Below are 23,534 nucleotides of genomic sequence, written 5' to 3'. Positions count from 1 at the left end.
GCTCTGTGTAAGGGGAACATATCCTGAAGGGCCCCCCTGCAAGACGCCCCGCCTTCTCTGTAGCTGCAGAGAAAGGGCCAAAGGCTGGAGAGAATCGGGGTGGGAATCCCCGGTGCCTCCTCTCCTCTTTCATCCCAGCACCTCAAAGGGATTTATAAGGTGTGAACAGACTTTTATGGGAGAGGTGACAAACTTCCCTTCCCCTGGGCCCCAGACGTCTGGGGGAGGGGCGGAGTCGGAATCCCAGGGGCAGTACTGAGAATTCAACCAGATTCAACCTCCATGGATGAGACTGGAAAATGGGCAGATGCAGGCGCGAATTGGACCGCAGCTGGGAAAGGGCCTGGGCCTCGCATTCCAAGGACAGCCCGTCCTCAGTTTCCCAGCGGAGTCTCTGGGGGAGGGAAGGCAGGATGCGGTGAGGGAGCTAATGGACCCGGCCTTGGCGGAGGCGCGTCCCGGGCTGGATCGAAGTCCTCATCCGCCCTGTGGCCGGAGGGACCAGACCATTAGTGGGACGAACCTAGACGCCTGGAGCCGGGCCGGCTCGCAAGAACGGGGTGACCTCAGATCCCCTTGCAACGGGGTTGAGGAAGGACTTCTTGGGTTTGGAGTTTTCGTGTCTTGGCCCTTTAAGGAATAATTGCGGAGAAAGGGGAAAAGGAGATAGGAAGAACCGTTTGGAGCGGGGAAGGAAGATGGGAGGACGAGAGGGGTCTCGGGGACTTGGAAAAATGGTTGGGGGTTCTTTAAGGGGTCGGTCCAGCGGCATCGAGTGGCACCTTTGCTTTAAAAGGGGGCGGGGGCGTCCGTTGGGCCCCGCCTTCTCGGGGCCCCGCCCCTGAAGCGCAGGGCTTGGGCTCCGCGCGGGCGGGGGCGTGGCAGAGCGTGCAGGGGGGGGGCGTGGACACGCGTGCAGAGGGGCGTGGAAGAGTCTGGGGTAGGCGGGGCCGGGTGGGGTGGGGCGGGGCCAGGCGCACCGCCCCCGGCAGAATCTCCCCGGGGAGGGCGGAGGGCGGCGGGCGGCGGGCGGCGGGGACCGGGCGCGGTGGTGGCGGCGGCGGCGGCGGCGGCGGCGGCGGCGGCAGCGGCGGCGGGAGCAGCATGGATTGGGGCACTGAGCTGTGGGTAAGTGCAATCGTCCCGCCTCTAAGTTCCCCCTTGCCGGGGTCCAGGCACCCCCGCTTTTGTCCCCAGCATATCTTAGAGGGGGGCTCCGCGCCTTTCCCTTCCACCGATCCGTGGGTCCCCGCCCTCCACCCTTCGCCCTCTCTCGGAGTTTATCTGAGAGTCTCAGCACGTTCAGGGGCGAAAGGCGACTTTCCCGGACCGGCGTGGGGAAACTGAGGCACAGGGTTGCGAGTCAGAAGGGCAGAAGGAATCCTGGGGCCAGGCCGGGGCGGCTGGGAGAGGTCACCTATTTTGGGCGCCCTGGCGGGGCAGGCGGCTTATCTTACGGCCCCTGGGTCCCTGCCCGTAGTCCTCCTGTCCGGCAGGGAGGGGGGAGGGGACCCTCTGGTCACCCTCATCCCCACCCACGTGGGACCTAGAAGTCCTCTCCGCCCTTTTCCTCGCCTTTAATTAACACCTAGGGGCTGGGGACGCTCCTGGAGGGGAAGGGGGATGCTAAGCTCGGCTTGACCCCCACTCCCTGGCTTCCCCCTGCTCACCCCAGGTCCAGGGCGGGACCGCCCACTGGTCGCCTCTATCCTCAGCCCTGGAAGCCCCAGAAATTTCCCCCTATCCTAGCCGGACCTCTGACCCCTCCCATTCCTGGGGGCGGTGGAATCCCTGAGTTCTTAGTGCCGCGGGGGTAACCAGACTGCCGTCCCCTCCTCTAACTCTGCGATTTCTTTTGGAGGTGTAGTGGGGTCAGTGGGGAAAATTGAGTCACCCACTGGGGGATCACGGGAGGCAGGGAGATTCAGAGAACCTGGTGCCTGCCCCCTGGCCACTCAGGGGCCCTCAGTCTGCGAGGAACCCTTCCCCTCTGGCCTGGACTCAAGCTGGGCCGGCCGGATTTTCCGGAATCCGGGGGGATTAGGGGAGCCTGAGCTGGGGGAGTGGCCCTGCTCCCTTCCACGCCCCTCTTGGCGGTCGTAAGTAGGAGACCCCTATTTCCCGGCCGGGGTGGCTGGGGCCTGGGCGCTGTTCTCCGGCCCTTCCCGGGAAGGCGAGGGGGTTCCCGCCAGTTTCCTGCCTCCCCCCGCGCCACGCCTGGGCGGCGCCGGGAAGCCACTCCTCCTAGGAGCGCAGAGCCTTGGGGCTCCCTGGGAGTCTGGTCGGCGGGCTGTGGGGTCCCAAGATCTTGACCCCGGCCCCTCTCCCCTCCCTCCTCCTCCTCTCACCTCCTCCCCCTCTCCCCTCCTCCCCCACCATGCCCCCTGCCAGGATCAATTCGAGGTGCTCGAGCGCCACACGCAGTGGGGTCTGGACCTGTTGGACAGATACGTAAAGTTCGTGAAAGAACGCACCGAGGTGGAACAAGCTTACGCCAAGCAACTGCGGTGAGACCCTGGAGTGGACACTACGGGGGCGCGCCTGGGGCGAGGGGTAGGATGGGAGGGCTGTGGGCTCAGCCCTCCTCCCTCTGTCTCCCCTTAGGAGCCTGGTGAAAAAATATCTGCCCAAGAGACCTGCCAAGGATGATCCTGAGTCCAAGTAAGGTTGGAGAGGGGCTGCAGGGCTAGATTTGGTGGGGGAGGACGGAGCGTGGGTCTCCTTTCCCCTCGCTCGGCTGGGACACCCCACGGCTTATCTCACTTCCTCTCTAGAGGTGAGAGCTTGGATGTTAGATGCAGGATTATCTGGTTGAAATCCTGAGTCCACTACTATGTAGATGAATTGCCTTGGGCTTGTGACTCAGGTTCTCTGCCTCTGTTTTCCTTAACTATTAAATACTGAGGCCCCAACAGTTACCAAACCAGTCACTTCAGGCAGATGACTTTTTTGTTTTGTGCCTCTGTTTTCCTCATCTGTGAAACGGGATGATGATGATTGCTCCAGCTTTGTAGGGCTTGCATGAACACGAGCTGAGTGAATGTGTTAAAACAGTGTGCAGTCCGTATTAAAATAAATGTCGCAAGGAGCATTTGACTTTACTTTGAGTCCCCAGTTCCAAAATCCAAAAAAACTCTGGAAATCAAGTTGTGTTGGTTACTTATTGGGCGGCAATCTCTGACCTGAATTAATTTTTTGGGGGTGGGGGGCACGGAGTCTTGCTCTGTTGCCAGACTGGCATGCAGTGGCGCCATCTCAGCTCCCTGCAACCTCTGCCTCCCCGGGTTCAAGCAATTCCCCTGCCTCAGCCTCTCGAGTAGCTGGAACTACAGGTATGCACCATCATGCCGGGCTTTTTCTTTTCTTTCTTTTTCATATTTTAGTAGAGACGGAGTTTCACCATGTTGGCCAGGATGGTCTCCATCTCCTGACCTTGTGATCCACCTGTCTCGGCTTCCCAAGGTGCTGCGATTACAGGTGTGAGCCACCGCACCTGGCCAATTTATTTATTTATTTTTTAAAGACAGAGTCTCCCTCTGTTGCCCAGGCTAGAGTGCAGTGGTGCCATCTCAGTTCACCGCAACCTCTGCCTCCCAGGTTCAAGTGATTCTCCTACCTCAGCCTCCCTAGTAGCTGGGATTACAGGCGCCTGCCACCATGCCCAGTTAATTTTTGTATTTTTAGTAGAGATGGGGTTTCACCATGTCAGCCAGGCTATTAATTATAGTTTTGATTTTTATCCCACTTAATGTGAATGTTAATCCCTCTCATTGTTTTAAAAAAGAAAAACAGATAGGGTGTTTGATTACAGAAAGCTATCCTCAACCCCATGGAGATGATGCATAAAAGATGATATAAGCCTTGTACACCATCTTTAAAAACTGGAAAATTCTGAGTTCCAAAATACATTCAAGGTCCGGTGCGGTGGCTCACACCTGTAATCCCAGCACTCTGGGAGGCCGAGGCGGGCAGTGGTGGAGTTCAGGGGTGAGTGGAGTTTGTAACGAGACCTCATTTCAAATTAAAAAAATTAGCCAGGTGTGGTGGCTTGTGCCTGTGGTCCCAGCTGTTTGGGAGGCTGAAGTGGGAGGATCACTTGAGCCCAGGAGTTTTGAGGCTGCAATGAGACAGGGTCTTGCCACTGCACTGCAGCCGGGGTGACAGAGCAAGCCCTGTCTCAAAAAAAAAAAAAAATGCTAGGGTCTTCACCTCTAACAACAAGAATAAAATGCATTCTACTGAAAGGCTGGGGTTAAGGAAAATGGACCAGAATTTGTCATCTCTTCAAGGATGAGATTCTCGACGCTAGGCTGGGTGTGGTGGCTCACGACTGTAATCCCACTTTGAGATGCTGAGGCAGGTGGATCACGAGGTCAGGAGTTCAAGACCAGCCTGACCAACATGGTGAAACTCTGCCTCTACTAAAAATACAAAAGTTATCTAAGCGTGGTGGTGCGTACCTGTAATCTCAGCTACTAAGGAGGTTGAGGCAGGAGAATAGCTTGAACCCGTGAGGCAGAGGCTGCACTGAGCCAAGGCCACTGCACTCCAGCTTGGGCGACAGAGCAAGAAACTCTTGGGGCTTAACCCTTTTCCATCTGGAGGTGCGTCCTGGGGCATCAGCCTACTGGGGGGGGCCTGACTCCCTGTTCCGCCATTCTCATCCTACCCTAGATTCAGCCAGCAGCAGTCCTTCGTACAGATTCTCCAGGAGGTGAATGACTTTGCTGGCCAGCGGGAGCTGGTGGCCGAGAACCTCAGTGTCCGTGTGTGTCTAGAGCTGACCAAGTACTCGCAAGAGATGAAACAGGAGAGGAAGATGGTGAGGAACCCCCTCTCCAGGTCTTGCAAAGGGCTCCTGCTGGAACCCTGCTGAGCCTTATCGCTCTTCTTTCTGTAGCACTTCCAAGAAGGACGCAGGGCCCAGCAGCAGCTGGAAAACGGCTTCAAACAGCTGGAGAATGTGAGTGTGCAGAGGCGGCAGCGACTGGCCTGGAGGCAGGGGGGAGGGTTGCGGATGGTGGAGTCAGGCAGCTGCCCTCTTTGTCGGTCCTAGCCCTTCCTTCCCTCATAGGCTTCCAGTATGCCCTTGTCCCCTACTTACAGGTGACATCCCAACAGTCCCTGAAAGCTGGCTTTCCACCCCGCTGTCTTTGGGATGGTGGCTCCTTCACTCTGGTTCTGTCCCCTACACAGAGTAAGCGTAAATTTGAGCGGGACTGCCGAGAGGCAGAGAAGGCAGCCCAGACTGCTGAGCGGCTAGACCAGGATATCAACGCCACCAAGGCTGATGTGGAGAAGGTGTGTGTGGCGGGGAGGCAGGGCCTGGGACAGACTTGGGGGAATCCGGGTGGGATGTGACCAGAACCTGGCAGTATCCTCCACCTCCACATTCCCCAGGCCAAGCAGCAAGCCCACCTCCGGAGTCATATGGCAGAAGAAAGCAAAAATGAATATGCAGCTCAACTACAACGCTTCAACCGAGACCAAGCCAACTTCTATTTTTCACAGATGCCCCAGATATTTGATGTGAGTGCTCCCAGTTCTCAGACCTACCTTCCCGAAAGCCCCCAATGTTAACCAACTCTTACACATTCATCAAAACCCCAGCTGCAATGTCCCAGTCCCTAGATGGAAAGTGAATCAGAAACCTATAAAAATAGTCAGATGCTGTGCTTTTAGTCCAGATTTTCTTCTTGCTGGGCATGCCTTTTACTTATTTGTTTGTTTATTTACTTCTATAGGGAGATGGGGCCCAGCTCTGTCACCCAGGCAGTGGCAAGATCACAGCTCACTGCAGCCTGGAACCCCTGGGCTCAAACGACCTTTCCTTCTTTTTGAAATTCCTACCTATTCTTCTAAGCTCTACCTCTAACAACCCTTCTGAAAGGTCTCAAATTTCTCCTCTTCTTTTTTTAATTTTTGAGATGGAGTCTTGCTCTGTCACCCAGGCTGGAGTGCAGTGGTGCGATCTCAGCTCACTGCAACCTCTGCCTCCTGGGTTCAAGCGATTCTTCTGCCCCAGCCTCCCGAGTAGCTGGGACTATAGGTGCACGGCACCACACCTGGCTAAATTTTGTATTTTTAGTAGAGACGGGGTTTCACCATATTGGCCAGCCTGGTCTCAAACTCCTGACCCCGTGATCCGCCTGCCTCGGCCTTCTAAAGTGCTGGGATTACAGGCGTGAGCCACCATGCCCGGCCAAAGTTCCCCTGTTGGTTTTCTTTTCTTTTCTTTTCTTTCTTTCTTTTTCTTTTTTTTTTTTTTGTAAAGATGGGGTTTCACCATGATGGCCAGGCTGGTCTTGAACTCCTGACCTCAGGTGATCCACCCACCTCGGCCTCCCAAAGTGCTGGGATTACAGGCATGAGCCACCGCTCCCGGCCCCCTGTTGGTTTTAATCGAGTGCTCCACTCTGTCCGGTCCCTGGCCGTGGGAATATCAGGGCTGGTTCCGCTTTTTCTTTAAATCCCTGCCCTCTTGTATCCTTGGAGAAGCCTCTGCCGACCCCCTAGGCAGGCGTCCCCCTCTGCTATCCCCCTGGCACTGTGTCTCTCCCCAGCCACACTGGGCTGGAGTCTCTCTTCCCGACTCTGTCTTCCCCTCCAGACTGGCTTGGGGTTGAGGCCAGCGTGGAGCGCGATCATAGTTGCAGAGTGACTCACTGTGCTTCTAGAACCTCTGTTAGCACCCCTGAGCCCCGCTTGCCCCGTCCCTACAGAAGCTCCAGGACATGGACGAACGCAGGGCTGTCCACCTGGGTGCCGGGTATGGGCTCCTGTCAGAGGCCGAGCTGGAGGTGGTGCCCATCATCGCCAAGTGTTTGGAGGGCATGAAGGTGGCGGCACATGCTGTGGATCCCAAGAACGTGGGTGCCTGTTCTGGAAACAGAGGGCCGCGGGGTGGGCAGAAGGAGGTCCCCATAAGCAAGGTGCTTGACTGCACATCCCCTGTGCCCCTCCCCAAGGACTCCCAAGTCCTGATAGAGCTGCACAAGTCAGGTTTTGCCCGCCCGGGTGACGTGGAATTCGAGGACTTCAGCCAGCCCATGAACCGGGCACCCTCGGACAGCAGCCTGGGCACCCCCTCGGAAGGACGGCCTGAGCTCCGGGGCCCGGGCCGCAGCCGTGCCAAGCGCTGGCCTTTTGGGAAGAAGAACAAGGTGGGGGCCGGGACCCTTGGGATGCTGGGGGAGAAGGACAGTGAGGTGGGGACAGTGGGGCCCCTACTGAGTCAGCCCCAGCCGCCTGAACGCTGAGTCCTGGGCAGGAATTTTCCTCTTGGCTGCCGGCCCGGGCTGGAGGGAAGGAAGGCGGGCGGGCCGATTGGCCTGGGAGTCCCCCGAGGCGAAGGGGGGGCGGGGTGGGAGGTCTGTGGCATCTGTCTGTTTGCTGCTTCTCGGGATGCTGGGAGAAGACCTGCTGGTGGAATTGAGGGCTGGCCTGAGGGCTGGTGACATCATCCCTGGGGACTCCCCGAGTTCCTCTCTCCATCCTGCTGGTGGGATTCTGGGAACCACCCTGCACGTCCTGTTGTCCTGGCTGTTTGGATTTTCACAGACCTTGGCACCCTTGGTTTATACCTTTGATTTACACTTCGGGGCCCTCTCGACTTAAACTTTCACACCTCTCCTCGACATACACCTGTGATCTCCGGGCTTAACCCCCTGATGCCGCAACCCCTCTCATTCCTACTTCCCACTCCCCTCTCAGCTTGTGGCCTCTGTGGCCCCATACCTGTCTGAGACCGTGATTCCTGCATGCGTCTTCTAGACTGTCAGCCCCGAAAGCTAAATGGACAGAGAGACACGTGCCCCCCTGCCTCCTGGACCCATGCTTGCCCCCCGGACATCACCTTCTAGAGACCTAGGAGATACCCGGGGGCCTGAGAGTTCTGGCTTTCCGGCTTACAGTTCAACCTCCTCCCCGCCACCTTCTAGATTTTTTTATGTCGCTCTTGCATGCGTTTTTCTCTGTGTGGTTGCACATCCTGAGTTGTGGTTTTCTTACCATTTTTTTCTTTCTCCATTTTGTTTTTCCTTTTTTTCTTTGTTGCGTCCATCCGTCCATCCATGCGTCCATCCCTCCGTCCATTCGTCCTCATTCTCTGCATCTTCCTACCCCCGCCCACCCCTTCAACCTATCCCCCTCCCCGCCCCCTGCCGGTAGCCTCGCCCCCCACCCCTCTCCCCCCTGGGGGGCCCCGTACCCTTGGCATTGCCTAATGGACCCCCGTCCCCCCGCTCCGGCCGTGACCCCTTGACCATACTGAGCGAGATCAGTAAGTCGGTCAAACCGAGGCTAGCATCCTTCCGCAGCCTTCGAGGCAGCCGTGGGGTAAGTGAGGCCTCGGGGCAGGAGGAGGTGGTGGCCCTAGCCTGCCCAGCGGCGGGTGGCGGGACCCTGGGCTCGCTTCCTGCCGCTGGCTGGGCCCCTCTTCCCTGGTTGCCCAACCCAGACCCGCTTTGCTCTGTGCATGGCCTCGCTGCCAAGAACCGTGGCTGGGGAAGGAAGTGAAATAGCTCAGATGTGTGCAGAGTCTGGCAGCCTAGACTCCTTGATCCCCAGTTCAACCCCATACCCACCTTGCAGACAGTGGTGACTGAGGATTTTAGCCACTTGCCCCCAGAGCAGCAGCGAAAACGGCTTCAACAGCAGTTGGAAGAACGCAATCGTGAGCTTCAGAAGGAGGTTGACCAGAGGTACGGTGGTGGGGTGGGGAGGGCAGGCAAGGAACATGATAAAATAGTAAATGAATTCCATTTATTTATTACTTTATTTATTTCATTTTTATTATATTTTATTATTTTTTGAGATGGAGTCTTGCTGTGTTGCCCAGGCCAGAGTGCAGTGGCGCAATCTCAGCTCGCTGCAACCTCCACCTCCCAGGTTCAAGCAGTTGTCCTGCCTCAGCCTCTGAGTTGCTGGGATCACAGTTGCACGCCACCATGTCTGGCTAAGGTTTTGTATTTTTAGTAGAGACGGGGTTTCGTCATGTTGGCCAGGCCGGACTCAAACTCCTGACCTCGTGATTCACTTGCCTCAGCCTCTCAAAGTGATCCCCCGCACCGGCCATTTTTATTTTATTTTAAGACAGGGTCTTGCTTTGTCACCCAGGCTGGAGTGCAGTGGCGCAATCTGGGCCCACTGCAGCCCCCACTTCCCAGGTTTAAGCGATTCTTGTGCCTCGGCCTCCCAAGTACCTAGGACCACAGGCGTGCACTACCATGCCCAGCTACTTTTTATATTTTAGTAGAGGTTGGCGTTCCCCATGTTGTCCAGGCTGGTCTCGAACTCCTGACCTCAGGTGATCTGCCTGCCTTGGCCTCCCATAATGCTGGAATTATAGGCATGAGCCACTGCCCTGGTCTGCAAATGAATGACATCTAAATGGTATTCAGAGATCTCCCCATCAATCCCAAGACCCTGATGGTTTTACAGGTGATTCCTACCACACTTACAAGAGACAGTTACTTCTTGACCAGGTGCAGTGGCTCATGCCTGCAATCCTGGTATTTTGGGAGGTCAGGGCAGGAGGATCACCTGAGCCTAGGAGTTTGAGCCCTGTCTGGGCAACAGAGTGAGACTCATTTCTACAAAAAATAAAAAAAAAATTAGCTGGGTGTGGTGGTTTGTGCCTGTAGTCCCAGCTACTTGGGAGGCTGAGGTGGGAGGATGGCTTGTGCCTGGGAAGTTGAGACTGCAGGTGGCTGTGATTGCACCACCTGCACTTTAGCCTGGCTGCCAGAGTGAGACCTTGTCTCAAAAAGAAAAAAAGAAACAGTTACTTCTTGTCTTACACAAGTCCTTCCAGCAAACAGAAAAAGAGTGAAACCTGTCAGCCTCTTTAGGCTGAAGAATCCTGATTCCCAAATCAGTGGCCAAGAATTCAAGAAGAGAATATTGAGGGCTCATTTTACTTTATTTATGATCCTAGCCAAGCAAATCCTTTGCAAAAGCCTAGCCAAGCAAATCCAGTGTTCAAAAAATAATACATCACTTTGGGAGGTTGAGGCAGGCGGATCACCTGAGATCAGGTGTTTGAGACAAGCCTGGCCAACATGGTAAAACCCTGCCTCTGCTAAAAATACAAAAATTAGCAGGGCATTGTGGCATGCACCTATAATCCCAGTTACTTAGGAGGCTGAGGCAGGAGAATTGCTTGAACCCAAGAGACAGTAGTTGCAGTGAGCCGAGGTCGAGCCATTGCATTCCAGCCTGGGCAACAAGAGTGAAACTCTGTCTCAAAACAACAACAACAACAACAACAAATTTTTTAAAAACTAAAAAAAAAAAACAAAAAAAAAAAACCCATCATTGGTTGGGTGTTATCCCAATAATGCAAAGATGGTTCAATATCAAAAAATCTATCCATCTAGATCACCACATCAATTGGCTAAAAGAAAGAAAAAGCAGCATATGGTTATCTGTTTAACAGTTCAAACACATAAAATATTAACAGTAAAAAAATCTGCCAGATTAAAAAAAATGTTTACTCTTTCCAAGCAACAAAATCTTCTTCCCAGTCCTGTTACATAATAGGAATGACATTTGCCACTTGCTAACAGGCAGCCAAATGGTATTTTGCCATTTGCATGTAACCTCTTGGACAGAATAGCTTTTATTGGTGCAAAGTTCCGTTCAGAACTCTCTAGTTCCTGGGTGTCTATGGTGGAGGGGTTAAGGGTGCATGTTCTAGAGTCAAAACAAACTGGACTTGATTTCCAGCTTCATCTCCGAGATCTTGGGCAGCTTGTTTCACCTTTTAATTCCTTTTCTTCACCTGTAAAATGGGTCAGGTGTTAGAACTGGAATGAAGTTGGCTGGGCGCAGCGGCTTACGCCTGTAATCCCAGCACTTTGGGAGGCCGAGGCAGGTGGATGGCTTGAGGCCAGGAGTTCAAGACCAGCCGGGGCAACATATGGAAATCCCGACTCTACTAAAAATACAAAAATTAGCCAGGCGTGGTGACGTAATCCCAGCTACTCGGGCAGCTGAGGCACAAGAATCACTAGAACCCAGGAGGCAGAGGTTGCGGTGAGCTGAGACTGCACCACTGCTCTCCAGCCTGGGCAACAGAGTGAGACTGTGTCTCAAGAAAAAATAAATAAATAACTGGAAGTAAGTTGAGCTTAGGTCTGGTCTTTTCCAAACATCTATTATAGTTGTGATTACCTGTATATATGGACACAGAGGAGACAGAGATGATAGACTAATGATAATGAAAACAGTATTTATTAATCTCTTACTGTATTCTAGGCACTATTCTAAACACTGTAGATGGATTTATTTGAATTCTCAAGTTTTCCTGAGAGATATTATGCAGAGTTAAGATCCTGACTGTCTTGCTTAGTGTTACATTTATCTTTCTATTTTTTTTTCTTTTTGAGACAGAGTCTCGCTCTGTGGGCCAGGCTGGAATGCAGTGGCGTGATCTTGGTTCACTGCAATTTCTGCCTCCCAGGTTCAAGCAATTTTCCTGCCTCAGCCTCCCAAGTAGCTGGGACTATAGGCATGTGCCACCATGCCCAGCTAATTTTTATATTTTCAGTAGAGATGGGGTTTCACCATATTGACCAGGCTGGTCTTGAACTTGTAACCTCATGATCCGCCCACCTTGGCCTCCCAAAGTGCTGGGATTACAGGCATGAGCTACCTCGCCCAGCCAGATTTATCTTTCTTTCTTTATTTTTTCCCCATCCCCACCCCCAATTTTTAAAAATGAGTTTCAAGTTTTTTTTTTTTTGGAGATGGAGTTTCGCTTTTGTTACCCGGGCTGGAGTGCAATGGTGCGATCTCAGCTCACTGCAACCTCCGCCTCCTGGGTTCAAGCAATTCTTCTGCCTCAGCCTCCTGAGTAGCTGGGACTACAGGCGCATGCCGCCATGCCCAGCTAATTTTTCCATTTTTAGTAGAGACGGGTTTCACCATGTTGACCAGGATGGTCTCGATCTCTTGACCTTGTGATCCACCTGCTTCGGCCTCCCAAAGTGCTGGGATTACAGGCGTGAGCCACCGTGCCTGGCCTTGTTTTAATTTTTTACTAGAGACAAGGTCTCGCTCTGTTGTCCAGGCTGGTCCTGAACTCCTGGCCTCAAGTGATCTTTCTGCCTCAGCCTACAAAATAATTCTGGGATTATAGATGTGAGCCACCGTGGCCAGCCCAGTGTTTTATTTCTGATGTTTGGAATAGTACTGGTATGCAATAGGTACTCAGTATGTATATGAGTAATAGTGAGGATTTACTAAGTATCAGGCATTGTATTAATCCTCGCAATGACCACATGAGATATTTGGATCATCATCTCCATTTCCAAGATAAGCAAACAGCAGCAGGGGTTTAGTTGATTTAAGCCAAGCTCACAGAACTAGGAAATACACTAAGATTCGAACCCAGGCAGTTGGGCACTAGCCTTAATCGCTGTCCTGCCTTGCTATTTGCTCCTTGATGCAAAACCCCTGTTTTTTCGCTTGTTAAATCACATAGAGCCCCTCCCCTGGCTCATGCCTCCAATCCCAGCACTTTGGGAGGCTGAGGCAGGAGGATCGCTTGAGCTCAGAAGTTTGAGACCAGCCTGGGCAACATAGCCAGACCCCATCTTTACCAAAAATTTTTGAAAAATCAGGCAAATTGGCCGGGTGCAGTGGCTCACGCCTGTAATCCCAGCACTTTGGGAGGTCGAGGCGGGCAGATCACGAGATCAGGAGTTCAAGACCAGCCTGGCCAACATGGTGAAATCCTCTCTCTACTAAAAATACAAAAATTAGCTGGGCCTGGTGGTATGCCCCTGTAGTCTCAGCTACTGGGGAGGTTGAGGCAGGAGGATCTCTTGAACCCAGGAGGCAGAGGTTGCAGTGAGCCAAGATTATGCCACTGCACTCCAGCCTGGGTGACAGAGTGAGACCCCGTCTCAAAAAAAAAGAGAGAAAGAAAAATCAGGCGAGTGTGGTGATGTGAGCCTGTAGTCCCAGCTACTCAGGAGGCTGAGACAGGAGGATTGCTTGAGCCTGGGAGGTCAAGGTTGCAGTGAGCTATGGTTGCACCACTGCACACCAGCCTGGGGAAAGAGTCAGAGCGAGACCCAGACTTAAACAAAACAAAACAACAGCAACAACAACAAAAAACTCACCGGGAATTGTGTTTTCCTGTCTGCCTGTCTCCATTGTTGTAGGGAAGCCCTGAAGAAAATGAAGGATGTCTATGAGAAGACACCCCAGATGGGGGACCCTGCCAGCTTGGAGCCCCAGATCACCGAAACCCTGAGCAACATTGAACGGCTGAAATTGGAAGTGCAGAAGTATGAGGTCAGAAAAGACCCTGGGGAGGGGTGGGGGCCAGCGGGCCTGGCTGAGTCACTGCAGGGTGGGGTGGGGGTCGGGGACAGGGGAAGTGTTTGGAGCCGGGGGGATCTCCAGCTGTTTTCCATCACAGCCTTGGCGGTGCCTGAGTGATCTCAGGGATCCTCAGGGGCCAGAGTGGGCTGACCCGGGAGCTCTGTCCTGGAACCGATCTTGGCGGTCCTCTCTTCCCAGGCGTGGCTGGCAGAAGCTGAAAGTCGAGTCCTTAGCAACCGCGAAGACAGCCTCAGCCGGCATGCCCGGCCTCCTGACCCCCCAACTAGCGCCCCACCAGACAACAGCAGCAGCAACAGTGGATCACAGGACGCCAAGGAGAGGTGGGGGTGACGCCAGAGTGGGTGTGTTCCCAGGGACCCAGGAGGGCACATCTTTATCAGCCAAATTCTCCCCAAACAGCTCTGAAGAGCCTCCCTCAGAAGAGAGCCAGGACACCCCCATTTACACGGAGTTTGATGAAGATTTCGAGGAGGAAGCCACATCCCCCATAGGTCACTGTGTGGCCATCTACCATTTTGAAGGTGAGGACGGCCAGAGTGGGCTTGTGGGGTGTCTCTGCCTAGGTTCAGTTTAAATCCATCTAAAGCAGGGCCAGGCGCCGTGGCTCAGGCCCGTAATCCCAGTACTTTGGGAGGCTGAGACAGGCAGATCACTTGAGGTCAAGAGTTCCAGACCAGCCTGGCAAACACGGTGAAACCCCATCTCTACTAAAAATACAAAAATTAGCCGGGCATGGTGGCGCATGCCTGTGATCCTAGCTACCTCAGGAGGCTGAGGCAGGAGAATCTCTTGAACCAGGGAGGCGGAGGTTGCAGGGAGCTGAGATCGTGCCATTGCACTCCAGCCTGGGTGACAGAGCGAGACTTGATCTCAAAAATAAAAAATAAATAAATTTGCCTAAAGCAGATCTAAGCCTACCCCCACCCCCATGACAGGGTCCAGCGAAGGCACCATCTCCATGGCTGAGGGTGAAGACCTCAGTCTTATGGAAGAAGACAAAGGGGATGGCTGGACCCGGGTCAGACGGAAAGAGGGAGGCGAGGGCTACGTTCCTACCTCCTACCTCCGAGTCACGCTCAATTGAACCCTGCCGGAGGCGGGAAGAGGGGGGCTGTCGGCTGCTGCTTCTGGGCCACGGGGGTGCCCCAGGACCTATGCACTTTATTTCTGACCCCGTGGCTTCAGCTGAAACCTGTGTAACCTGCTGCCCCCTCCACCCCCCCCACCTAATCCCACCTGTTACTCCAGATGGACCCGCTGTGCCTTCTTCCACCATCGTCCCACCATTGATGTACATACTCATGTTTTACATCTTTTCTTCCTGCTGCTCGGCTCTGGCTATTTTGTTTTATACAAAAATGGAAAAAAAATTAATTATGTAAAGTTCCTGGAGTCAGTGCCTTATTAGAAGATTTAAATACTGGGAGTGGAAGTATTTTAACACCACGTTTCTTACAGGCCACACACACAGGGAACAAGAAAGGGCAGGTGCTCTTGGGCATACCTTGGGTCAACCCTGCCCCTTTCTGGAAGTTGGCTTTATGTCATTGTCAGTGGGTGCCTGCTTGTGACTCAGGTAGAGAGAAGGATACCAAGTTTCTTTTTCTTTTTGAGACAGTCTCACCCAATTGCCCAGGCTGGAGTGCAGTGGCGTGATCTTGGCTCACTGCAGACTCCACCTCCTGGGTTCAAGCAGTTCTGCCTCAGCCTCCCAAGTAGCTGGGATTACAGGCGCACACCATCACGCCCGGCTAATTGTTTTTGTATTTTCTGTAGAGGCAGGGTTTTGCCATGTTGGCCAGGCTGGTCTTGAACTCCTGACCTCAAGTGATCCATCCGCCTCGGCCTCCCAAAGTGCTGGGATTATGGGCGTGAGCCACCGCACCCAGCCAGCACACCAAGTTTCATCCCTTCTGAATGCACTGCAGCTTCTGAGAATGGGTGGCATTTATTGAGCACCTACGGTGTGCCAGGCATTCTCCTCCCATGGTCTCATTCCTGCCACAATTCTTAGAAAGTACAGGCGTCAGGCCGGGCGCGGTGGCTCAAGCCTGTAATCCCAGCACTTTGGGAGGCCGAGGCGGGTGGATCACGAGGTCAAGAGATCGAGACCATCCTGGTCAACATGGTGAAACCCCATCTCTACTAAAACTACAAAAAAAATTAGCTGGGCATGGTGGCACGTGCCTGTAGTCCCAGCTACTCAGGAGGCTGAGGCAGGAGAATTGCCTGAACCCAGGAGGCGGAGGTTGCGGTGAGCCGAGATCGCGCCATTGCACTCCAGCCTGGGTGAAAAGAGCAAACCCCCGCCTCAAAAAAAAAAAAAAAAAAAAGAAAGAAAGTACACCGTCTTGGCGGGGCACGGTGGCACTCATCTGTAATCCCAGCACTTTGGGGAGCCAAGGTGGACGGATCATGAGGTCAGGAGATCAAGACCATCCTAACATGGTGAAACCCTGCCTCTACCAAAAATATAAAAAATTAACTGGGCGTGGTGGCAGGTACCTGTAGTCCCAGCTACTCAGGAGGCTGAGGCAGGAGATTTGCTTGAACCTGGGAGATGGAGGTTGTGGTGAGTCAAGATCGCACCACTGCACTCCAGCCTGGGCGCAACAAAGAGAGACACCGTCTCAAAAAAATAAAGTACACAGTACCAACTTTTACATTTTTAAAAAGTTTTTTTTATTTTTAAGTTTTTGTAGAGCTGAGGTCTCGCCATGTTGCCCTGGCTGCCCTTGAACTCCTGGCCTCAAGCCATCATTCCCCTGGCCTCCCAAAGTGATGAGATTACAGGCCACGATTTTAAGTTAAAGGCAGACACAGAGAGGTCAACTGATCTGCTAGAAGTCACAGGTTTTAAGAGGTGGAGTCATAGCTGAACTCTGGCCTCGGATGCCAGATCTGCAGGTCACATGTGCACTATCACCCAGGTGACCTTCACTGTGCTCCCCACCTCTTCTGCGAGGCAGGGCAGGTTTCCACCTGAGGACGTGAGGAGCCTGGGACGACTGCCTTGGTCTCTTCTGGGGTTCGCAAAAACTGGGGGGCCCGGGTGTGAGGAAGGGAGTCAGCGTTCTCAACAGTCAGGCTCCAGGCGCAGCGACAGGACGCCAAGGACACGCTGAAACTTCTCAAAGCGTTCAGCGCGCGGAGCTCCCGCGCCCCGGCTACCCCAGAGCAGCCTCCGCAGGAAGCCGGTAGTCAGGGCCTCGCTCAGCTCTGGGTTAGGCCGGAATCCTGGAAGCAAAATCAGGTGGGCTGGGGGCGGTTGCAGACGCCCGCCACGTCCCTCTCAATCCCGCCACCCCCATCTCGCACCTGCCTTTCCCCTGAGGACTTTGACCCAACCGGGCCGGGAGGATCTTGCCCCACCTGTGGGATGACTGGGCGGGGTCAGAAGGGAGTGGGCTCCCAGGTCTCTGCAGAAATGGGGGTGGGGGGTGCCTGAGGGACTCTACCAGTGTGCAAGGGGATGGCCTGTTCCAGGTGCCAGATCCTGGGGGTCCCGCATTAGGGGCTGTGCCTGGAGGTGGTCTCCCCCAGGCACGGGATCCCAGGGTGCCGGGGGAGGTGGGAGATCTCGTCGGCTGGGCTACCCTAGGATAGGAGGGAGGAGTCGTTTTGGAGGGAGCAGGGCGTACTTGGGGATCGAGATCCCTGGGGGCGGAGTCGTCCTAGGTGGGAAGGGGGAGTGGGGACCAGCGGAGGTGGCGCGTGGCAGGACAGCCCGTTTTGAGGTGGAGGGCCCTGTTCTATCAATACCGCTGGATGCAGCGTTTGCTTGGGGGGAGAACCTTCCCGGGGTGGAGCCGCCTCAGTTTGGGTGGGGCTCTGGGAGGAGTGGCGAGAAGCTCCCCTCCTGGGACAGGTTGGGTTGGGGGGGTCCAGTTAGAGCTTGCGGGGTGCTCTGAAGTCTGCAGTCCAGCGCAGACGGGACGCTCACCTCGCAGGCGCTGGGCCGCCACCTTGCGGAATTTGGGTGCGAGCCCGGCCATCTGACGTGCCCCGTGCAGGGTGCGCAGCAGCCGCTCACCGCTCTCCTCCAGCGGCCCAGCGACTTCCTCGCCGCCCTCCAGCAGGCGCACCACGGGTGCCACGTGCGGCAGCGCGACCTCGCCGGGGTCGCAGGGTCCTGCGGAGGGGTAGAGTCTGATCTGGGTTTGGGGCTGTAGATGGGGCTTAGGGCGGAGATGGAACCTAGGATACATGCAGGCGCGGGGCTTAGGTCTGAGCGGCAGCGGGGTCTCTGGGGAGGGGCCACTACCACAGGTAGTGAATGGAGGGCGGGGTCTATGGCGAAGGGGCGGGGCCTAGTAACAAGTCTCGAGTGGAGGGCGGGGTCTATGGTGAGGGGGAGGAGTCTGGGACCAAGTCTCGTGTGGAGGGCGGGGTCTATGGTGAGGGGGAGGAGCCTAGGGCCAAGTCTCGTGTGAAGGGCGGGATCTAGAGAAAAGTGCACGGGGGAGCCTAGATTAAGATTCCTGTTAAATTTGGTCTGGGACCCGGAGGATGCCATGCCCCAGACCTTCACTCACCAGCGCCCTCATCCAGGGCCCGCATCAGCGGCTTCAGCTCCTGCTCAAAGGCCAGCGCAGCCTCCGTGTGGCTCCTTCGAAGGTGGCGCCACGTGTGCTCCAACCGGGACACCTGGGAGATGAGACCTGCGCATGCCTACTCTCCCGTCTTCCCAGTCACCCGCACTCCACCTTCCTCCAGTCCCTGCTCCCCACGCACCTGGGGCATGAGCAGGGCGCCCATGACCGCAGCCAGCCCGGGCAGGTCGCCCGCCGCCCCTGGCCGCAGCGCCAGCGCCAGCTCTACCAGGCCCCTCAGTGCGGCTGCGCGCTCCTCCAGCGGCCCAGAGCAGCCCAGCACCGCCAGCGCCCCGGCCAGCGCCAGTGTTTCATGCCTGCAGAGGTGGAGGGGAAGGGTCTGGGGGCAGTGGGGCGGTTTGTAATGCAGGGGTGAAGGGGGACAGGAGGTGGGATTGCGCATCTTCCTTCTTCCCTGGGGAGCTGTTTGGAGACCCTGGAAAGTGGGGGGAATTGGCCTCCCCCAACCAAGATTCTAAGCGGCTGGCTCACCTCTCCAGCAGTTCCAACCTCAAGCGATGTCCATGGGGAAGAGTGAGCAGCTCTAGGCCAGATGAGACCCCCATGTTGCCCCGCTGATCCCTGGTCACTCCCAGGAGGCCTGTGGCCTGCAGAAAGGAATGGGGAAGTCAGGTGAAGAGTGATCATGTAGGTGTGGTTGGGTCTTGCTCTGGGCCTGGGGAGGAGCATTCTGGCAAGTGACCCACCTGGCAGTCTACCAATAACAGGTGAAGGGCAGTGCTCCCAGGATGGTGCTTCAGGAACAGGCCACGGAGAGTATGCAGGACTTGGGGTTCCAGGGGCCGATTCTGGGGGCCCAGCAGGCAGGAGGGGGCATCAGGGGGGCAGAAAGCAATCTCAGCCTGTGGTCTTGTAAAGCATCTGTTCTCTTCCTCCTCGTCCTCCTCTGCCTCCCACCATGGCGCCTCTGGCTCTCGGCAGCTTTGGCTCAGGGATGTTCCCTGGACACTGGGCACTCGGGGCACCAGCTCGCAGTACGTTGGGGGGCGTTCAGGGACATCAGGCAGTTCGAGGGAGGGTTTCCGGGGGGGCTTCATTGGTGCCTTGGCTTGAAGCTGCCCATCGGAACCCCTGAGACTGTTGGCAATAGTTCCCAGGGAAGCAGGGGCCTTCAGCAACATGGGCTCACTGCCCGATCGGGGCAAGGCAGATACGGGCATGGTGGAGGCTCCTGGAGGTCATACAAGAGGGGTCAATGGGAATATACAGAGAAGACTGCTGAATGGGCAGGGGTGGGGGCTTCATGGGCCACCACCCACCTGATCCATCCACTCATTCCAATAATGGGGTATCCCAGCCTAGCGGGATGGAGTTTTGAATTTTAACAGTCTCCACAGTAGAAATGCCATGTGCTTACACCTGGTTGGAAAACACTGACATCTCTATAGTTTTGTAAATTCTTTTCTAAAATTTTTATTTTATTTTATAGAGGTGGGATCTCACTGGTCTGGAATTCTAGTCTCAAGCAATCCTCCCTCCTTGGCCTCCCAAACTGCTGGGATCGCAGTTGTAAGCCACCTTGCCTGACCGTATGAATTCTGAATAAGACATTTTAAATTTGAATTCTTTGTTTTTGCCCCTCCGACTGAAAGATGGCAAGCAGTGACCCAATACAATTAAATTTAAAAAAAAAAAAAAAGGCAGGGAAGGGTGGGTATGGCGGCTGATGCCTGTAATCTCAGCATTTTGAGAGACCAAGGTGAGAGGATCGCTTGAGGCTAGGGATTCCAGAGCAACCTGGGCAACATAACAAGATCTTGTCTCTACAAAAAGTTAGAAAATTAGCTGGGCATGGTGGCGTGCACCTGTGGTCTCAGCTACTTGGGAGGCTGAGGTGACAGGATCACTTGAACCTGAGGCTGCAGTGATTGCACCACTGCACTCCAACCTGGATGACAGAGTGGGATCCTAGCTCAAAAAAACCTATTTATATCTATCTATAACTATGTATAGATATCTATATATTTATACAGATATATATTATATAAATATATATTTAAATTATGTTATTAAATGTATAATGTCGCCATATATTATATAATTACATTTAATATAAGAGATAATTTAACTTTTGTGATAATATATCTATACATATCTCTCCACAGATATATCTCTATAAAATATATAATTAATATAGATATACAGAGAGAGACAGAGAAAGAGTATTCAAAATAGACAAAAGTAGCTGGGCGAGGTGGCTCACACCTGTAATCCCAGTACTTTGGGAGGCTGAGGTGGGCAGGTCACAGGGTCAGGAGTTCAAGACCAGCCTGGCTACCATGTTAAAACCTTGTCTCATCTATACTAAAAATACAAAAATCAGCCAGGCATGGTGGCAGGTGCCTGTAATCCAGCTACTTAAGAAGCTGAGGCAGGAGGATCACTTGAACCCGGGAGAGGGAGGTTGCAGCGAGCCAAGACTGCATCATTGCATTCCAGCCTGGGCGACAGAGTGAGACTCTGTCTCAAAAAAACAAATAAAACAAAATTCACAAAACTATGTATGGTATGACACTTATATAAGTGTTAGAGAAACTAAGCTTATTAAACATTCTTTTTTTTTCTTCTAAAAACACCCACGATACATGTTTAGAACGTGTAGCTTTGTTACGCAGGCATACGTGTGCCATGGTGGTTTACTCTATGTTCCCTCCCCTCACCCTAAACTTTCAAATGATGTCTTTTGTAAGTTGGTGGCATGCTGACCTCCCGGACTATAAGTACTTAAAACTGCATCAAGACTTTTGGGAGACTGTACTTACCACGCCCCTTGAATAGGCTCTTTTCTAGGAATTTCCAACCATCTCACAGTTCCCGGCTCCAAAGTGCTCACAGTAGCTGAAAAACCCTCACAATCTGAGCCCCAAGGTCTCTCTGACTCTCCCCTCATTCCCATTGCTTCAGCTACTCTCGTCTTTTTCTTCTTTCTTTTTTACCACACAGGGTCTCCCTCTGTGGCCCAGGCCGGAGTACAATGGTGCGATCATAGCTCACTGCAGTCTTGACTTCCTGGGCTCAAGGAATCCTCCTGCTTCAGCCTCCCAAGTAGCTAGAACCACAGGCGCACAATACCTCGCCCAGCTACTCACTCATTTTTTTGGTTGAGGGAAGTTCAAATTCTTGTTCTGACCCCAGAGCCTTTGCACTGACTCTTCGTTCCGCCTGCTTATCCCTCCAGTTATCCACTTTCATCCCTCACTCATTTCCTTCAAATATATTTTCTTTTTCCGCAGTGGAACCTTTCCTGACTATTTGAAATTGTAGTATCCATCTCCATCCTTAGACTCCCTATATCCCTTACTCTATTTTTTTGGTTTTTGGGTTTTTGAGACAGTCTCACTCTGTTGTCCAGGCTGGAGTGCAGTGGCATGATCTTGGCTCACTGCAACCTCCACCTCCCGGGTTCAAGTGATTCTCCTTCCTCAGCCTCCCAAGTAGCTGGGATTCCAGGTGCGTGTCACCACCCCGACTTATTTTTGTACTTTTTTTTTTTTTTTAAGTAGAGACGGGGTTTCACCATGTTGGCCAGGCTGGTCTTGAACTCCTGACCTCAAATGATCCACCCACCATGGCCTCCCAAAGTGCTGGGATTACAGACCTAAGCCACCTCGTCCTACCCTTACTCTGTATGTATGTGTGTTTGTGTGTGTGTTGAGTTTTTGAGACAGAATCTCGCTCTATTGTCCAGGGTGGAGGGCGGTAGCATGATCTCGGCTCACTGCAACCTCTGCCTCTCGGGTTCAATCGATTCTCCTACCCCAGCCTCCCGAGTACCTGGGATTACAGGTGCATGCCACCATGTCCAGCTAATTTTGTGTTTTTAGTGGAGACAGGGTTTCATCATGTTGGCCAGGCTGGTCTCGAACTCCTAACCTCAAGTGACTGCTGAGATTACAGGTGTGGCCAACCACTGTACGGCAAGTGATCCACTGGCCTCAGCCTCCCAAAGCGCTGAGCTCACAAGCGTGAGCCACCACGCTCAGCCTCGTAAACACACATTTTAAGCACCCACAAGGTCCCTGTGTGTTTTAAGTCACAGTGATTGTCCTCATTTTCCAAAGCAAGAAATTGAGACTTCACCAGGTGCAGTGGCTCACGCCCGTAATCCCAGCACTTTGGGAGCCCGAGGTGGGTGAATCATCTGAGGTCAGGAGTTCCAGACCAGCCTGACCAACATAGAGAAACCCCATCTCTACTAAAAATACAAAATTAGACAGGCGTGGTGGCGCATGTCTGTAATCCCAGCTACTTGGGAGGCTGAGTCCAGAGAATCGCTTGAACTTGGGAGGTGGAGGTTGCAGTAAGCCGAGATCGCGCCATTACACTCCAGCCTGGGCAACAAGAGTGAAACTCCATCTCAAAAAAAAAAAACCGAAAGAAAAAAAGAAATGGAGGCTCCAAGAGGTTTCTGCACCTGCCTAAGATCTCTTAGTCGGTGAGTGGCAGAGCAATCCCTGAGCTGCGGCCGTTCTGATAGACACTCACCCATCACACAGGGGTTTTCTCTTGACCGCCCCATGTGTGCCAAATCTGCAGGCTGACTGCTGCTCCACTTCCTCACCCTGGGGGACAGAAGTGGGAGAGACCTGTAGTCCCCACCTAAGCAGAGAGTCCCTCACAAATACCTGGAAAATCCTATGTCCAGTTACTGTGTACCAGTGAGTCTCAACTAACCAAGGTGATCTACGTTGAGGGGACTCTTAGCAACGTGTGGAGACATCTTTAGTTGTCACGACTAGCAGCATCTAGTTGGATGGAGCTCAGGAATGCTGCTAAACATCCTACCATGCACAGGACAGCTCCACCTCCTCCCCAACTAAGAATGTTGAGGCCTCAAAAGTCAACCATGGCCGGGCTTGGTTGGCCACACCTGTAATCCCAGCACTATGGGAGGCTGAGGCGGGCAGTCACTTGAGGTCAGGAGTTCGAGACCAGCCAGGCCAACATGGGGAAACCCTGTCTCTACTAAAAATGCAAAAAATTAGCTGGGCCTGGTGGCTCACGCCTGTACTCTCAGCACTTTGGGAGACAGAGGTGGGTGGATCACTTGAGGTCAGGAGTTTGAGACCAGCCTGGCCAACATGGTGAAACCCCATCTCTACTGCCAGGCATGGTGGCAGGTGCCTGTAATCTCAGCTACTCCAGAAGCTGAGACAGGAGAATCACTTGAACCTGGGAGGTGCAGGTTGCAGTGAACTGAGATAGTGCCATTGCACTCCAGCCTGGGTGACAGAGTAAAACTTCGAGTCAAGAAAAAAAATAAAAATAAGGCCGGGCACAGTGGCTCATGCCTATCATCCCGAAACTTTGGGAGGCCGAGGTGAATGGATCATCTGAGGTCAGGAGTTCAAGACCAGCCTGACCAACATGGAGAAACCCTGTCTCTACTAAAAATACAAAATTAGCCAGGTGTGGTGGTACATGCCTGTAATCCCAGCTACTCAGGAGGCAGAGGCAGGAGAATCGCTTGAAACAGGAGGCGGAGGTTGCAGTAAGCCGAGATCATGCCATTGCACTCCAGCCTGGGCAACAGAAGCGAAATTCCATCTCGAAACAAAAAAAAAA

The 23,534-nt window shown here is 53.7% G+C and overlaps 2 protein-coding genes across 4 annotated transcripts in view; one reads left to right on the top strand and one right to left on the bottom strand.

Annotated features, from left to right (window-relative positions):
* Positions 1-997: 997 nt before the first annotated feature.
* Positions 998-14,745, top strand: TRIP10 (thyroid hormone receptor interactor 10). 2 transcript variants are annotated; one of them, XM_032252063.1, is made up of 15 exons: positions 998-1,128; positions 2,392-2,507; positions 2,605-2,661; positions 4,675-4,822; positions 4,901-4,963; positions 5,197-5,301; positions 5,401-5,529; positions 6,723-6,869; positions 6,969-7,163; positions 8,170-8,337; positions 8,593-8,702; positions 13,173-13,305; positions 13,534-13,676; positions 13,756-13,877; positions 14,292-14,745. In XM_032252063.1, exons 1-15 carry the CDS (start codon positions 1,105-1,107, stop codon positions 14,438-14,440), a joined length of 1,809 nt encoding a protein of 602 aa, XP_032107954.1. In that variant the 5' UTR covers positions 998-1,104; the 3' UTR covers positions 14,441-14,745. The 2 variants fall into 2 exon arrangements, with proteins under 2 accessions (XP_032107954.1, XP_032107955.1); XM_032252064.1 differs by lacking the exon at positions 8,170-8,337 and having other exon boundaries at positions 14,292-14,742.
* A 1,269-nt stretch (positions 14,746-16,014) lies between these two features.
* The window catches only part of SH2D3A (SH2 domain containing 3A), a 14,563-nt gene continuing 7,043 nt past the window's right edge, over positions 16,015-23,534 (bottom strand). Inside the window, exons 4-10 of one of the 2 annotated variants that reach the window (XM_032252062.1) lie at positions 22,455-22,531; positions 18,656-19,140; positions 18,441-18,556; positions 18,091-18,265; positions 17,892-18,003; positions 17,300-17,505; positions 16,015-16,593 (exon numbers count right to left, since the gene is read on the bottom strand). In XM_032252062.1, coding sequence (XP_032107953.1) covers positions 16,570-16,593; positions 17,300-17,505; positions 17,892-18,003; positions 18,091-18,265; positions 18,441-18,556; positions 18,656-19,140; positions 22,455-22,531 — 1,195 coding nt within the window. In that variant the 3' untranslated portion in view covers positions 16,015-16,569. The remainder of the gene's footprint in view (positions 16,594-17,299; positions 17,506-17,891; positions 18,004-18,090; positions 18,266-18,440; positions 18,557-18,655; positions 19,141-22,454; positions 22,532-23,534) is intronic. The other variant, XM_032252061.1, reaches the window with a different exon arrangement.

Source organism: Sapajus apella, unplaced genomic scaffold (assembly GCF_009761245.1).
Source record: "Sapajus apella isolate SASKATOON/1434 unplaced genomic scaffold, GSC_monkey_1.0 scaffold77, whole genome shotgun sequence".
NCBI classification, from domain to species: Eukaryota; Metazoa; Chordata; class Mammalia; order Primates; family Cebidae; genus Sapajus; species Sapajus apella.
This window is presented reverse-complemented; position numbering and strand designations above follow the sequence as displayed.

Coding starts and splice junctions, on each gene's coding strand:
- TRIP10 (XM_032252063.1), top strand. CDS start 1,105: ATGGATTGGGGCACTGAGCTGTGG. Junction 7,164..8,169: donor CTTTTGGGAAGAAGAACAAG/GTGGGGGCCGGG, acceptor CCCTGCCGGTAG/CCTCGCCCCCCACCCCTCTC. Junction 8,703..13,172: donor CAGAAGGAGGTTGACCAGAG/GTACGGTGGTGG, acceptor CCATTGTTGTAG/GGAAGCCCTGAAGAAAATGA.